Genomic DNA, 15253 nt, shown 5'->3' with positions numbered 1-15253 from the left:
TCCTCCCAAGTCCGGGCCAGATCCCAAAAATCAAACCATGGCCAATTGTTTGGAAAACATACCCACCAACCAACCGGACTAAGCCTTCAATTAGAGAGGGTATCTCATTAGGCTAGTTGCGCTTTTATAGGCCCATGTCAGAACTACAATAAAAAGAGCATTGGAAAACAAAATGCAAAACTCATCTCCAGTACAGAATCTGAGGTCTCATGTCCGTTAATCCTCATACCAACGACTTTGTTTCCTGTCCTTAATCTATTTGGGTTTGCCAAGCAAAAAAATGAAGAATCAGAAAGGGGAATGGTCTCTCCCACGCAAAACTCCAATAATAATTTAGAACATGAAAGACAACACCATTGCTTTCAATTTTCTGAGTCGTAACCAAATTACATTCAGCTAAGACCACGTTTGTAATGCCCACGAAATTGGTGAAAACAAAATGCCATAATCGAAACATCATTAGATAGAATGCATATAGCTGGTTTTTATTGCTCATATGATGCCATCAGACTTTAACAAGTTCAGGAAACGGAGTTCTTTTTTTCAAACAAAAAAAAATGACAAAAAAAGAAAGAGCACCATGTGAATTTTCAGTATCGCATTACGAGGCTTTCAAGTCATCCATCCCAACACTAGCCTGCAAATTAAAATCATTTATTTAGAAACTAATATCTCAAAACCGCATCACATAAACAGAATATCTTACCAAAAACTTGTGGTTCTCTTCAAGGAGTGGAGAGAAGGTTGTGCAAAACTTTTCAATATCAAGATCAATATCACCAGTGCCCCCTACTACATCCATGAATTTCTTCCTTTCAGGAGCAAGCTTCATAGCCAGCTGTAATTCCAATTTAGGATAGTCAGGAGCCATGAATTGGAAACAAAGTCACAAGAAAACAAAATAGAAGATGTGATTCAGCAGTCAATTGGTCACAACAAGAGATATGCCTTTTTGCTGGTGTCCCCTTAAAAGAATTCATAGCCAGCTGTAATTCCAATTTAGTTTTAGACAAGTTTCTTGAGGATTTGTAGCAAGATATTCTTAATGAAGTTATTTATCCAAAAGTCCTGAAAGTACAATGTTCTCTGTGTCTTACTGTTTACCAAGTCAGTATTCATCAAATTTTCAATTTCTCTTACACAGAACGTATGTATGTAAGTTTTGTCATGGCTAATATCCAGTCGACACTGAGCTTATGAGTTGATTTTCCATCACCATCCCAAACACATGCTATTCTCAAGCCATGAGGGTACTGGTATGAGACTAAATTGGGAATCCTCATTATGTTATGGATGAGGTCAAAACAGAAACTGCTCTCAGAATATTTAGTAGTATATATTTGGATCACAATGGAACAGGGTTCCAATGCTCTACATATTAGGTGCTATATAATAAGTTTAAGGTTTTACCGTAAAAGTTGAACTGGCTAGCCAGCCATGCCATTTCTTCAGTGTCTTGCTGTAGGAATCAGTACAAGCTTGTGACATAGTCCAGTCTGGATGCTCCAGTAAGTCGCGGAACAATCCTACCAAGAAATCCATGGCCCTGATGAAGTTAACCAGAAATCACAGCTTAGCACGTTAGCATGAAGGCAATTCCAATTAACAACTTACATGAATCCATAGTTCCATACTAGCATGCGTGAACCATAGAGAAAGCATAATTATCAACGGAAAGAAAATGAAAAAACAAAAAAAAGGAATTAAGATAATCCCATCCCCAAACAGCAATAGAAGTAGTATGTGCCAGCTATTATCACTATTACTACAATGGTGCATGGCTGCATGCTGTAAGTGATTACTCACCTTGTTAACCAAAGAAGACCATTGGTGCAGCTGGATGAGTCTTTTGATGTCTTGGCTTCAATCTCTACCCGAACCATACTGTACAAGAAGTGGAATTCTGATGGGTTGGACAAATACTTGTTCTCCAACCTCTACAGAGAAAAAGATATATACATTAGGCTATTAGCCACTAAAACTATCTACTAAAAGTTGGCAAAAACACAACTACACAGCAAGCATAGACCAAAAATTGGCTAAGCCTGAACCCCAGCGCCCACATATTATTGTTGGGATTAAGTAGGCAGGCATATGGGAGGATCTAAGGGATGAATTTCCAAATATTTTAATCATGTGGATTGGGGACCTTGATCAGAAAATAAACATAAAATTTTCCGAGACTAAAAACTGGATAGAATGTGTCGCGCATACCAAATTGTGTTAGTCAAAAATAACCACGTAGGGGATCTGTGGAAGAAAAAATGTCTTACAGTAATATTGCCACCAATGTCAGATTTTACAAGTGCCATGGCAGCTCCAAACTTGTCTGCCATCATGTTAAAAAAGAAAGAAAAAAAACACATTATTACCGAAGTAACAAATCATTAACAGAAATTAAAGAAAACAAGACAGCAAATAAAAGACAAATGCAGACCTCAAATAAAAGAGAACAAAAGCATAACAAAGCAGCCTCACCAAAAATAAGCCTAGCAAGTAGAGCAACACGGAATACTTCGAAAGAATAACTGTACAACGGAGATATAGGACCCACCCACAGGCCAAAAGTAACATAACCATATGTGTACCAACAAATACCAACATAAAAACGAAGAAAAAGATGAATATGTACACAGTAGTTTGTTAGCTTCAGAACTCAAACACTAATTGGAGTTCAAACAGACAAAGATATGGATATTGATTTAAGTGTGAACTTGGTTGCCTAGTTTGTGCGTGACCTCGTACAAATACCTGCTTCTACACTGTACTCATCAGTGTCCGGCCTCCACAGTCACAATACACTCGACATCTCTATCAATAGAGACCAGTGTATGAACCATTACGTAAAAGCTCTAGTACTGCAGACCCAAGACTTCCAGGAATAATTAAGATAAAACTGTAAGCAAAAAGGGGTTGACAATGGCAATGATCCAAGATGCAAGGTCAAACTTAAGCATACAGATAAAAGATGGGATCGACAAGTTTCGACCACTCCCAGCTCGAAGTTGATAGTATCTCATACCTATAACAGGTAATATTAGTTTGCAAACATCTAGGAAAGGCATTGCAAGCATTTCCCCTTCTTCAGATTTGACATGTTTCATTCCTTCTATAGCAGGAGCGAACACTGTCCCCTCCATTTTTTCTCTTAACTGCATCAAAATCTAATATCAGACCAGGTTTCATAATTGATGATTGCATGGATGTAAGGACCAAACACTTGCCATATAGTATTACACACTGAATGTACATAGAACTCCAATGTCATATTATCGAATGACAAGTAATTTTTAACTTGGAAACTGAGAATGAGATCATGATATGTATGCTTATACAGAGAGTCATCAATTGGACAATTTACACTTTACACCAATGGAACTTATCATGGTTGTCACATGACATATGATTGACAAGCTGTCACCAAACAGTATTTCAACATGAAGCTAATAGAGTTAAAGAACTGTTCAGTTGATTAATAAGCCCTAACCAAACCATACGTGATCACCTCAGAAAACTGTTGCTGCATCAACTTCAACAAAGATTCAATAAAAAATAAGTCAACTATCTCTAGCCACAAGTATTCAAGTTGCACTGTTCATTCTTTTGCGAATCAGATTACTTACAAATCAACCCGGGAAAAAAAAAAAAAAAAAAACTTTGGCTCGTTCTGACATGTTTAGTTGAAAATGCAAAGCCTGACGTTGCTACGAAGTTGACCCTTCCAATGGACTTTGTATCAACTTTCAATCTTTGGCAAAATCGATAGGTACTTATTAATTTTCCTTTCCTGGATTAATGACAACCTAGCCCAATGTATGCCCAAACTTACGTTACTTTATGGAAGATGGATCCAATAACAAAGCAAATTCAGTGCAAAAAATCTTAATGACGTGTGAATTCTCAATAAATCCAAGATCCAAGCATATATAACGGAACTTGATCAGATTCACATGAAGCAATAAGTTAGCACCCACAAAGTGAACAAAAAGCACGAGAATTTCGACTTAAATAACTGCACAGAGAAGATCTATTACCTTAATTGGCACCTATAAGATCGAAATTCGCAACAAATTAATCGTGGAGAAGAAACGCGAGAAAGATCTATACGGGAATGGAAAAGGTGAGAGAAGGTAGATCGTGTAAATTGAGCAACTTTTCTAACTCACTTTGATTACTTTGGCAGTTCGCTGCGGTCAAACAAACAGTGGAGAGAGAGAGAGAGAGAGAGAGAGAGAGAGAGTAGTAGAAGTGGTTTATGCTTGCTTCCGCTGAGAGTCTACGCAAAGGAGAAGAGCGGGGGGAGCGATTGAGAGAAGAAATAAGGGTTAATTACAGTGCTATTACTAAACTATGGTTATGTTGTTTAATTAGTCCATAAACTATTTAATGCTATGTATTTGGTCCTCAATGTATCTAATGTGAACTTAAGCGGTCTAATTTCTTATCTAATACAGTAGTTTTTTTATTTTATAATTAATCTGAACTTATCTAATAGTTTGTGCTATAAGAAAAAAATTACTTATCTTAATAACTTCTCTGCAATTCTCTCTAACAGTGTTTTTAAAGGTGTTAATTGTTGAAAGACTAACTTTTTTTAAAATTTGGGCGATTATTGAGTTGATCGACCGAAATGCAACTGTAAAGACTTCCTTCGAATCTAAAAGGAGAGAAGCTGGCTCTTAACGATATACACACGATATTTTGTTTAAGCCATCTATGCTGATTATAGAAATCATATGGCAATCCGAAAAAGTGAAGCCTCACCCACCTCATTTTAGATAAAAAAAATTTATTTAAATAGGCTTTTAACACGATACTTCTGTTTAAGCCATCTACTACTAATGTACGCTAATCATAAAAGAAAATTAATAATGTCAAAACAGTTTTTATTAATGCCAAAATTTGAGTGCATAAGAAGAGTCTTCCCCACCTACCTCATTTTAGATAAGAATTTATTTTGAAGGCTTTTAACACTGTATTTTTGTACAAGCCAACTACTACTGATATACACTAATCATAAAAGAAAAATAATAATGTCAAAGTTATTTTTATTAATGTCAAAATTTCATTGTATAAGAGTCTTGTACCCTGTACAGGTTTTAAGCAATAAAAATACTGGCATTAGCATTTGGTAAATAATAATGCCAAAATTATTATTTCTTTAATGCCAAAATATCAGTGGTTACAAGCCTCACACCCTACACATGGTACAATTCTTCTAAAAACGCTAAAGCCAAAACTATTTTTGTTAATGCCGAAGTGTAGTGCAATGATAGTCTTGTACCCTACACGTGACACAAGTCTTCTAAAAATAATAAGAGTCTTGTACTTTGCACATAATACAAGTTTTTTGAATAATTCTATTATATAAATGCTGTGGTACATACTCTTATCTATCTTTTTTTTTTTTTGACTGGGAAAAGGGTGGGAGGGAACAACCATTGTAGTAGCTCCCCTTGGATGTGACCATAGGAGCTCCCTACCCGCCAATGGAATATCCGGTTCGAGCCATAGCTACTGTCCGTGAAAACAAGCCGTCACCACGACACCACCACCTGATGTACAACGGCGGGAAATCCCCCTCTTCGGTCCACATACAGGTTCGAAATAAAGCCTATTAGCGACACCACCGGATACCAGCACAAATGTGCCTTCCGGGCTCAAACCGGCGCAGGTGTTAAAGAGAGGTGGTAGTCCAGGTACTCCCACCAACTGGACTTACCACCTAGATGGTCACACTCCTATCTATCTGTGTTGTCCTTTCTCAGTCAGCAGAGCAAATTCCCTTTGTGATCCAACTGATACAAATTAACCCTCTTATATAGTTCCCGTGGTACATATCCATATCATCTCAATGTCTTACATAAAACAAACACAGAGAAGACTCCTCAATGTTTTGTACAGTTGCCGAGGTACAAAAATAGATGCTTCTACTAAAAAAAAATTGATGCTGCGAGGTCGGAATAAGAATCAAGTTGAATCGCTATGGAATACATATATGTTGCCGATGCTCCACAGAACTAGCTACAATTGCTTGGTCTGCATGCACAGGTAAGCACTATAAGCAGTAAGCCATGTGTGGAAACCCAAGTCATATGCATGCATGTGAGGATGGAATGAGGATTTAACGAAAGAGAAACAAAAGGATGAGCTTGCCTTCCGTAGGTACTTTTCCTGGATCTTCAATGCGTCTCTCAATGCCCTTTTCGCATCCAAACTAGCCGTTATTTCCCCCACAATCTGTAAAAGTAGGTTCAAATAAGTTATAGTTCAGACACATCTAATCGCGAAGGTGAAGAAGAGAAACAAGAGGGAAGTGGAATGTGAACCTTGACAACATCGTCTGGACCTCTAGCCTCTTTCAGAAGTCGTTTTTTCTTGGCCTCAATGACACTTGCAACGAGGAAAACTACGAGGGCGCTCTTTTGGTCCCCGTGTCCAGTCTTTATAAGTTTTCTCTCATATTTCCCATACTGCTTCAGCTGCTTAGTATCCGTTTTGGATACAACATTTTCATTTGGCGCCACATCTGATCTAGACCTTGAAACCTCATATAATGAAGAGATGTTTGGATTATATTCCATTGCCCACATCACCTGAAAATATGAACCTATCAATAGAAAGGCAAAAAGGTCCCCAACATACAACCACTGAAAATCGTTGGCTTTGATCTCTTCTCAAGGCTCTCAGAACAATGGATCTTCTGTAAATGGAGAGAAAAATTGTATTTAGTGGACTAATCAAACAAGGAAAGAGATTTTCCTTACCTCCCAAAGGTACAGCGCATCCACAACTGACAACTCTCTCCGGAAAAGTACCATCAGCATACGAAGTGCAAACAGATACTGCCCACCATCTAGTTCCTCTGCAAAATCGAAAAATCAGAAGTTTGAAAATACGAAGCCATGTTTTAATGGTCAGGGCACTAGAGCCAAAGCCATAGAATAAATGCATTTCAGAGTACTTATGTTGAGCTAATATTGGCTAATAGTGTATCGTTCAATGCTGATAAAAAAAGAGAGAGTCTGATATGAGCTTACTCAAACCCATCCTCTTATTTCCTCTATTTTGGAGAATAAATTTGGTACTCCAAATATAAAGAGTATGGGAAAATCTGACATGAGCTTTCTTAAAATAATCCTCCTCAGACTGTGGAGGTACAAGTAAAAATAACCATGACAGGATCAACCCATACCAAGGTGTTCATGAAGCTTTGGATCAATAGCTCTAATTATTCCTGCAAGAGTACTCAACTGAGATTGCACCCCTAAGGAGGTTGCGCTGGACCTGAAATTTTCTCTCTTTCAAACAAAAGCAGGGAAATGAGTCATGAACTAAAGAAAAGTTCAAAAAATGATAAGCATTAGAGATGAGAGGCAAATAGATATATAGAAGTTAAAGCAACGGAATCAGGTAGCACTGTCTTGGGAAAAAGGTTAGGAGACCAGGGCATACTTCAGTAATCATGCATAATCAAGCTCCATAGGCTTTTTTCTCAAAGAGCAACACGAATCTTCCACATCTGGTAGTTAACGCCCATGTATAAACCACAAACAAGGCATTTTGACTAGACAAGTAAAGAAAAAGGTCACAGTCGAGTTGTTGGCGAATTCCACTCAAGGAAACCTTACTCCTACAAATTAAACAAAGCAGGTAATCATGCCGTGTTATCAGTGAGAAGTATGCGCATCCAATTAAAATCACTGAATGCTCGAACCTAACAAACTCACATGACTACCTATAACTAGAAGAGATCAACTCTAGTGGCAAGGAGGAATTAATTGATAGGCAATCAAGTTCCACGATTAGTTCTAATATCAACGACACGCTGATGATGACCAAGAATGCATACCAGTCTACGCATTGCCCTCTCAAAGCACCAAAAGGCATCTGCTTCATTCTCCATGAGAATAACCATTGGAGAGCAAATATCATTCATTCCTGTTAAAAAGGAAAACACAAGCAAAAGCTCAGGAAACAATTGAAGATACCTAAACTAACAAAATACCACCTTAATTGTCACCTTGAACGTAGCCAATTGAATGGTCAACCCAAGCATAAACAGCAAGAACATTCCAAAGTTTTGCCTGATTAGCTTCACTTTCATAAAAGACGAGAGCACGGTCAGTGCGTATGACATCCAAACCTGCAGCCCCCATCTTACGCGTCAAGTTAAGATGTAGAAGTTGTCCGAAAGATTATTACCACAAACAAATCATCCTAATATCTGATGCTGCTTTCAATGTAAGAAGCGTATTCATGATTTAGAATTTCGGCACCAACGTGGCACAATATTTCAATTTGCAAAGAGGTATCCTTTTTATGCTTCACAAGGCATGTCCATGTATCAATGAATTGTGGGAAAGTATAATTACAACACAATGTGCCATGGGCCATGGCATGGCAAATGTCATCCAAAATCAACTCTGAATTACTTGTAGTAACATCTTGCAGTGATCTTTTTCCGATCAAAATAAATCAGTAAATAAAATAAAAAACATCTTGCAGTGGTGCTAAAGAAGCAAAATTCAGAGCACAACTCCAAGAAGCAACAGGGGAGTAAAGAGAGTTCCACAACATCAGAAACAAATGTGATAACAATGCTTTATAGAAGAATCAGTTTTGCACCCGTTACAAACCAATTTGATGCAAGCCAAGCTTCCACTGAGTCACTTTCTTGGCTAAAACAGAGTCGATACTAGAAGTGGCTCCATCGTCATCTCCTGAATCAGTGTTGGTTGTCAGATCCTTGATCATTTGGTCATCATCCATTATTATTGGTGCCATAATGAACTTTCCATTACCCATGCTAGGTACCATATTTTGACATTCAGCCTTCCAAGCTTCATACTGCTCCCTAGGAAGATCAATTAACAAATTAGTCATTATGGTCACTGCATATACACAATGAGGTTTTATTTACAACATTCTACACATACAAACAAACAGTCAATCAATAAACATAGTCAACATATTCCGCGCAGACACAAGCCGAGGTTTATTTACACATTTCTATATGCACAAACATACATGAATTTCCATGTAAAGTGAAACATCTTTCTCTGAAAGCTTGAAAATGATATCTAGAATTTCAAAACTCCTTTCACACATAATGGTATTGACTTTACCACAAAATCTAGGATAAGAATCTGCAAAACCACACTCTAACTGTTTCCGTCTACTTGCGACTGCTTACCACCGTGCTTATTAACCTGTCAAGGCCCTAAATGCACTGACACTAACCATATGTTGGGCCAAATTAGGATATTGGAAAATAACATTGTTTCAAACAACCACAATCAAGTGACGCATATATTTCCAATTTGGATTCGCCAGTGTTAAGTATAATTGTATCACTTACTTTTTGAAGTCATCAAATTCTGCCACCTCAATCTTACCCTCCACCCCATGTCAAAAAAAAAAAAATCTTACCCTCCACCCAAAAAGACTGATAGTTTCTCTTCAGTTTATTATGAAATCTACAATACATAATAATATATATGCAGATACATAGAGAGAAAGAGTACATAATGCGCCACTAGATCTTCAGGTTTTGATCTGGAAAGTGTTTCTCAAGCTCCATATCTTTCTATTTTCTAACAGTCACGGTCGCCGGTCAGTTTTTCATTTGATACTATTGCTGTTCTAATTGGCCTATGAAGGTTTTAAACGGGACTACCACTGAAAAGAATAGATAATTGCACCAAGTTCTTTGATGTCATGGATACAACAAAGGCACTCTAGACACCGATCAATCAAGAAAAATTCTTTGCATGGCTGCCATTATTGGATTCACCAGTGACAAGAAGCAAATAAAGAGGCTGTTTCTCAACCTCCACTGTGTTTGCAATGAATTCTACTTGTCCTTTTTAAGTAACGGAAAGGAAAGGAAATGGGACATCATTGCCCTTTCTTGGTTCAGCAATGGGATTTTCTTAAAATGGCAAAAGGAAATTGTTCATTGAAAAGTGGGAAAAGATTGCAACAAAAAATAAAGAGACTGCTATTGTCAAAATCTGGCCGTTAAGATGATTAAAAAGAAAGGACACTGTCAAGTTTTTTTTTTATAAGAGATAATATTAATAAGGCATTAAGGGAATGCCGCCCGTATACAAAAAAAAAAAAAGAGGCCACAAGACAAAAAGGCCCTATACACTCATATTGGAATGGAAAAGCTCAAGCCAATCTAGAAATTGGTCAACAGAAGGATAACAATCTCCCTTATCCCAACTATACAAGCTATGCAACAAAAACCTTTTAATTCTAAACAAAGGGAAAATTTCAAAATACCCCCCAACCTCTACACCAAAATTCAATTAGACTCCCAACCTTTTAAAAACTTCAATTTTACTCCCAACGTTATCTTCCGTTAATCAAAACACCCCATTTTGTCCGAATAACTAACGGATTTCGTTAAAAGCTCCGTTAAATAGCATCCCGATCGAATTTCGATGATCCGAGCCGCTCAATATATTCAAAACATGATTTTAAGGGTACCCGCGAAAAATCAGCAAAAAAAATGACTGAAAATGGTTTCATCTGAATAGTTTTTTTATTAACTATTTAATAAAAAAAACTGTTCAGATGAAGCCCTTTTCGATCATTTTTTTTGTTGATTTCTCGCGGGTACCCTTAAAATCATGTTTGAATCATATCGGATCATCGAAATTTGATTGGGAAAGGGGAGGTGCGGATCGATCCGAATTTTGTTCAAGTCTGGATGTCCGGATTTTGCTTCGGTCTGCACCTCCCCTTTTCCGATCGAATTTCGATGATCCGACTGTTCAATAAAAAATTGTTAAGATGAAGCCCTTCTCGATCATTTTTTTTGCTGATTTCTAATGGGTACCTTTAAAATCACGTTTTGATCACATTGAGCGGCTCGGATCATTGAAATTCAATCGAGACGCTATTTAACGAAGCTTTTAACGAAATCCGTTAGTCATTCGGACAAAAGGAGGCGTTTTGATTAATGGAAGATAACGTTGAGAGTAAAATTGAAGTTTTTAAAAAGTTGGGAGTCTAATTGAATTTTGGTGTAAAGGTTGGGGGGTATTTTGAAAATTTTCCCTAAACAAAGGCTTTTCGACCCCCTCAAAACATCTTGCATTTCTTTCACACCAAATAATCCACATCACGCACAAGGAAACCATGGCCCAAACTCGCTTCCTTTGCTTTCCACTCTAGCACCTTTCCAAGCAATCGAGAGTTCCATAACATTCCTTGACGTTACCCATTGTAATCCAAACCAAGATAACACCAAACTCCAAAGGTCCCAAGCCACCGGACAATGAATAAGGAGGTGATAAACTGTCTCCGCATCCCTTTTGCACATACAACACCAATTCACAATAATTCTCCGCCTTGGGATCAAATTGTCAATCGTAAGAATTTTTCCTTGAGCTGCACACCAAACAAAAAAACTCACCTTTAACGGTGCCGAGGTTTTTCAAATTGCCTGCCAAGGAAAGGAAGGAGTACCCCTTCCACAAAGTGATTGATAGTAGGATTTGACGTGAAAAGTTCCAAAGGCAGAAAGATTCCAACGCATCACATCTTCTCCTTCTCCAATCGCTCAACTACCATACACTCTAGTTAACAAGATCAACAAGGCTTCTTCTTCCTCTTCCGGTACCTCCCGCCGTAAACGGATGTCCCAAACAATAACCCCTTCAAGAAAATGGAGATAATCATGGACATTTGCGTCCCTATCACAAGCCAAAAGACAGATATCTGGGAAGGCATCTTGCAAACACTCATCACCACATCACACATGCTCCCAGAACTTCACTCTTCTCCCATCACCTACTAAAAACCAAGTATTCTTTACAAAAGTATCCCACCCATTCATAATACCCCTCCAAAGAGCCACCCCATAAGGCCCTCTCATAGCAAGGGAAGACCAATCTCCTCACCCGCATCCATACTTAGCACCTACGACCTTCCTCCACAATCTCTCTCTTTCACACGCAAAACGCCAAAGCCATTTACCCAACAAGGCTTGGTTGAACAACTTTAAATTCCTCACACCCAACCCTCCTCCTCTAATGGGCGCACAAACCTTATCCCACTCAACAAAATGGTATTTAAACTCTTCCTCCACACCTTTCCACAGAAAGTCTCTTTGAATTTTCTCCAACCTTTTAGCAACAAAAATCGGGATGACAAACCAAGACATAAAGTAAGTTGGCAAGCTAGACAAAGTACTCTTGATTAGTATCACTTTGCCACCTTTCGAGATATATTGACGCTTCCAACCCACCAATCTATTCTGAAATCTTTCCACAATAGAGTCCCAAACTGCCTTTGCGTTAAAAGAGGATCCCAACGGCAACCCCAAGTACCTCGCCGGAAGCGATGCCACTTTACAACCCAAAACCTGGGCAAGAGCACCAATATCTTTAACTGCCCCAACCGGAATCATCTCTGATTTGCCCAAATTAACCTTAAGACCTGACACAGCCTCAAAGCACAAAAGTACACACCGAAGATAACCAACCTATGTCGGCTCCGTGTTGCAAAACAAGAGAGTATCATTGGCATAAAGAATGTGAGAAACCAACAACCCCAAACCATCCTCCCTACCCACTTATGAATAACATTAAGTCCTGACACCATCAGATGACTTGCCGCCAGAACCAACCAAATATACCACCTTTAAATTACATCTCTTTCCTCCACCATTTATAGGATACTAATTGCTCTAAACAACAAAAAAATCATGTGCAAATAACACTTCTGATAAATTGATCCCCCAGCTCTACTCATGCTTCAGACGAATCAGACCATAACTAAGAGTAAATGGTGGAAGTGACGGAACCACAGACAAGAAAAAGAGGATTCTATGTTTTCGATAAGGGAGGCGAGGGCAGGATTCATTGAGCTCTAGAAAGTACGGTACCATCTATTGTCTTCAAGGTGGAACATAATCTATAGAAAGAAAATTTACCTTCGCCTTTGCCTGAGCTCGTTCCGTTCATCAAATGTGCTGTTGGGATCGAAGCAACCCAACAAGAATTCCCACACAACCCCTTTGATTGATGGATGAACACCCTAACATGAGCATTAAAAAAGTAACACCTATAGTTATAAATGCTCTAGTTCAATATTCCACAAAAAAGGACAAATAACCACATTAAATGCACAATCGGCAATCACAAATACGTATGCTTTCATTAGAAAAGACCAAGATATGCTGCCAACAAGCATACTGCAGATTGCTGCCCATAGGTAGCTGGTAATGCTAATGATGCTAACCAAGATAAAAGAACAAAGCACGCAAGCAGCAACAGTATCAATATCCACAGTCGAATAAATTCAACCAATAATCAACAAAATTTACCCCTCTTTGAATCCTCCTAAGCACACCTGCAATATCCAGATGACCATCTTGAGAAAATGAAGCTTTCCATCTTCTAGCACTAAGAGTTTTCCGTGCCTGCAGAATTAGATAAAAAAAGAATCTGATTAAGAGAACCTAACTCTATGTAAGCATGTTAACATGAGATTAAATACTATTGCACTAATGCATGAAAAGCAACACGTCGTCTACCCAAAAGAGAAAGGGGGACGAACAACTGGAAATATGATGGCAACCAAAGAATCAGCAATATGCTAAACTTTCAAACATGAAAAACAACACCTTCCCCCCCCCCCCCCCGAAAAAAGGGTTGGTTATGCTTGCAGGTTTTCCACTCTAATGTATGCAAATCCCGAGTAAATTAACGCAATGTCGGGCAATGACAAGCTAAATTAATTAAACAGTTAGTCAACGTTGAGGTCAGCTAAGACGAAGGATTTGGAGGCCGCCGCCTGCGTCTTCGATCTATCGTCGGCGGCGGAGTGATCTGTGACGGCTAATTCGGGTGCCATTTTCGCAGCTGACGAGTCTCAGAAGAATGAAAACAAACCAATATATAGGCTTTGGTGAATTTGGATAAATGGAGCCATTTATATTTTTTTCGCTAATCAATGGGACGGAATTTGGTATACTATCGTAGAAGCTGCTAGTGCACATGCTCGTTTTTAAATTTTGGTAATTTTGAATCATTCTTGTATTTGTTATGAAATAGTTAAAATGTCGTTAAAGTAAAATTGATATTATTGTTAAAGGTAACAAGACAAAATAAAAGGAGTTGAAAATGCAAATACCATAAACTAAGAATCACAGCATGTAATATGTGCCATATGTATCATAGCTGGGATAGAGTATAACAAAGAATAAAATGACAATAAGCTCACCCTGGGCTTGAAATGAGTTTTTGGAACATCGCCTTGGCATTCCAGTCTGATTGCGAACCGAGAATCCTCCTCCCCAGCTGTTGAACTCTTCATCATGAACCCTGCTACTCCATCACAAGCATCCAGTGAGTCTCTTAACATTACCATTCAAAAGCAAGACCTATCAATTCTTGTGAATAAATATACATGCATAACATGTGTGGGTGAGTAAAAATTCACTTCTCGAATTTGCAAACAAATAACGTCATATGATGATGCCCACATATACGATACTAATTCGCACAAATTGGTTACCGATCATTCATACAACAGATGTTCATTACGTACATGTATACAAACAGATATATGGAAATTGAGACACAGACGAAAAACTTTGAAGATGGACGACGAAGAAATAAGCAAAAATCCATAAATAATGAAAAAAAATTATGCTTAAATCTTCGAAATTCTTACGCACTTGTGCACATTGAAGCCAGCGGAGGTTGGATAGGATGCAAGGAAACAAGTTAGGGTTTCGTCGGGTGGGTAGATTGAGTAAAGAATACGCTTTCCAAAGGAAATTCTTGGCTTTTTTCTTGGACAAGCCCGCTAATTTCGTAGACTTTGTTCAAAAAAGAGAGATGTGTTCCATCTTACTTCCTTGACTCACATAATAATTTCTTCAATTAGGGAAAGAAAAAAAAGTCCTACGAAAAAATAGACACTCTCTTTTGGATGATGCTATTTTGGATGATGCTATGGTGTCCCCGGTCATTTTTTGGGAATACCGTAATTTTTGACATAACTTTACCATTATGAGCATAACAATTTTTTGGCATAACTTTATCGTTACCATTATGAGCATAACAAAAACCTATTGCAAGCATAACAGAATCCAAATAAGGCATAACCAAGGAATATCCAAAAAACCAACCAAAGCATAACAAAACCCAATCAAGGCATAACAAACAAGTTATACCTTGCTATGGTTCTGTTATGCTAATAATGGTTTTGGTTATGCTCATAATTGATT

General features: G+C 38.1%; 2 protein-coding genes across 16 annotated transcripts; both read right to left on the bottom strand.

The window, feature by feature from the left end:
• Positions 1 to 288: 288 nt before the first annotated feature.
• LOC131313085 (glycolipid transfer protein 1) lies at positions 289 to 4322 on the bottom strand. Of its 4 annotated transcripts, none has more exons than XM_058341188.1 (7): positions 4167 to 4322; positions 3023 to 3152; positions 2274 to 2329; positions 1807 to 1937; positions 1411 to 1546; positions 707 to 838; positions 289 to 637 (listed from the first exon to the last, which is right to left on the bottom strand). In XM_058341188.1, exons 2-7 carry the CDS (start codon positions 3138 to 3140, stop codon positions 602 to 604), a joined length of 609 nt encoding a protein of 202 aa, XP_058197171.1. In that variant the 5' UTR covers positions 3141 to 3152; positions 4167 to 4322; the 3' UTR covers positions 289 to 601. The 4 variants fall into 4 exon arrangements, with proteins under 4 accessions (XP_058197171.1, XP_058197174.1, XP_058197172.1 ...); XM_058341191.1 differs by having other exon boundaries at positions 3023 to 3147; positions 4163 to 4305; XM_058341189.1 differs by having other exon boundaries at positions 4035 to 4293.
• Positions 4323 to 5786: 1464 nt separating this feature from the next.
• On the bottom strand, positions 5787 to 14876 carry LOC131313084 (rab GTPase-activating protein 22-like). Of its 12 annotated transcripts, none has more exons than XM_058341176.1 (12): positions 14699 to 14876; positions 14242 to 14342; positions 13343 to 13438; positions 12950 to 13053; positions 8640 to 8857; positions 8024 to 8146; positions 7853 to 7941; positions 7196 to 7301; positions 6768 to 6865; positions 6330 to 6596; positions 6157 to 6240; positions 5787 to 6039 (listed from the first exon to the last, which is right to left on the bottom strand). In XM_058341176.1, the coding sequence occupies exons 1-12, from the start codon at positions 14706 to 14708 to the stop codon at positions 6025 to 6027; spliced, it is 1311 nt and encodes a 436-aa protein (XP_058197159.1). In that variant the 5' UTR covers positions 14709 to 14876; the 3' UTR covers positions 5787 to 6024. The 12 variants fall into 12 exon arrangements, with proteins under 12 accessions (XP_058197159.1, XP_058197165.1, XP_058197163.1 ...); XM_058341182.1 differs by having other exon boundaries at positions 13369 to 13438; positions 14242 to 14374; positions 14699 to 14874; XM_058341180.1 differs by having other exon boundaries at positions 13369 to 13438; positions 14242 to 14345; positions 14699 to 14874.
• Between the last annotated feature and the right edge of the window lie 377 nt (positions 14877 to 15253).

The sequence above is a fragment of the Rhododendron vialii genome, chromosome 13a (assembly GCF_030253575.1).
Source record: "Rhododendron vialii isolate Sample 1 chromosome 13a, ASM3025357v1".
Lineage (NCBI taxonomy): Eukaryota > Viridiplantae > Streptophyta > Magnoliopsida > Ericales > Ericaceae > Rhododendron > Rhododendron vialii.
Note: the sequence above shows the minus strand (reverse complement) of the source record. Positions and strands in the feature narration are given on the sequence as shown.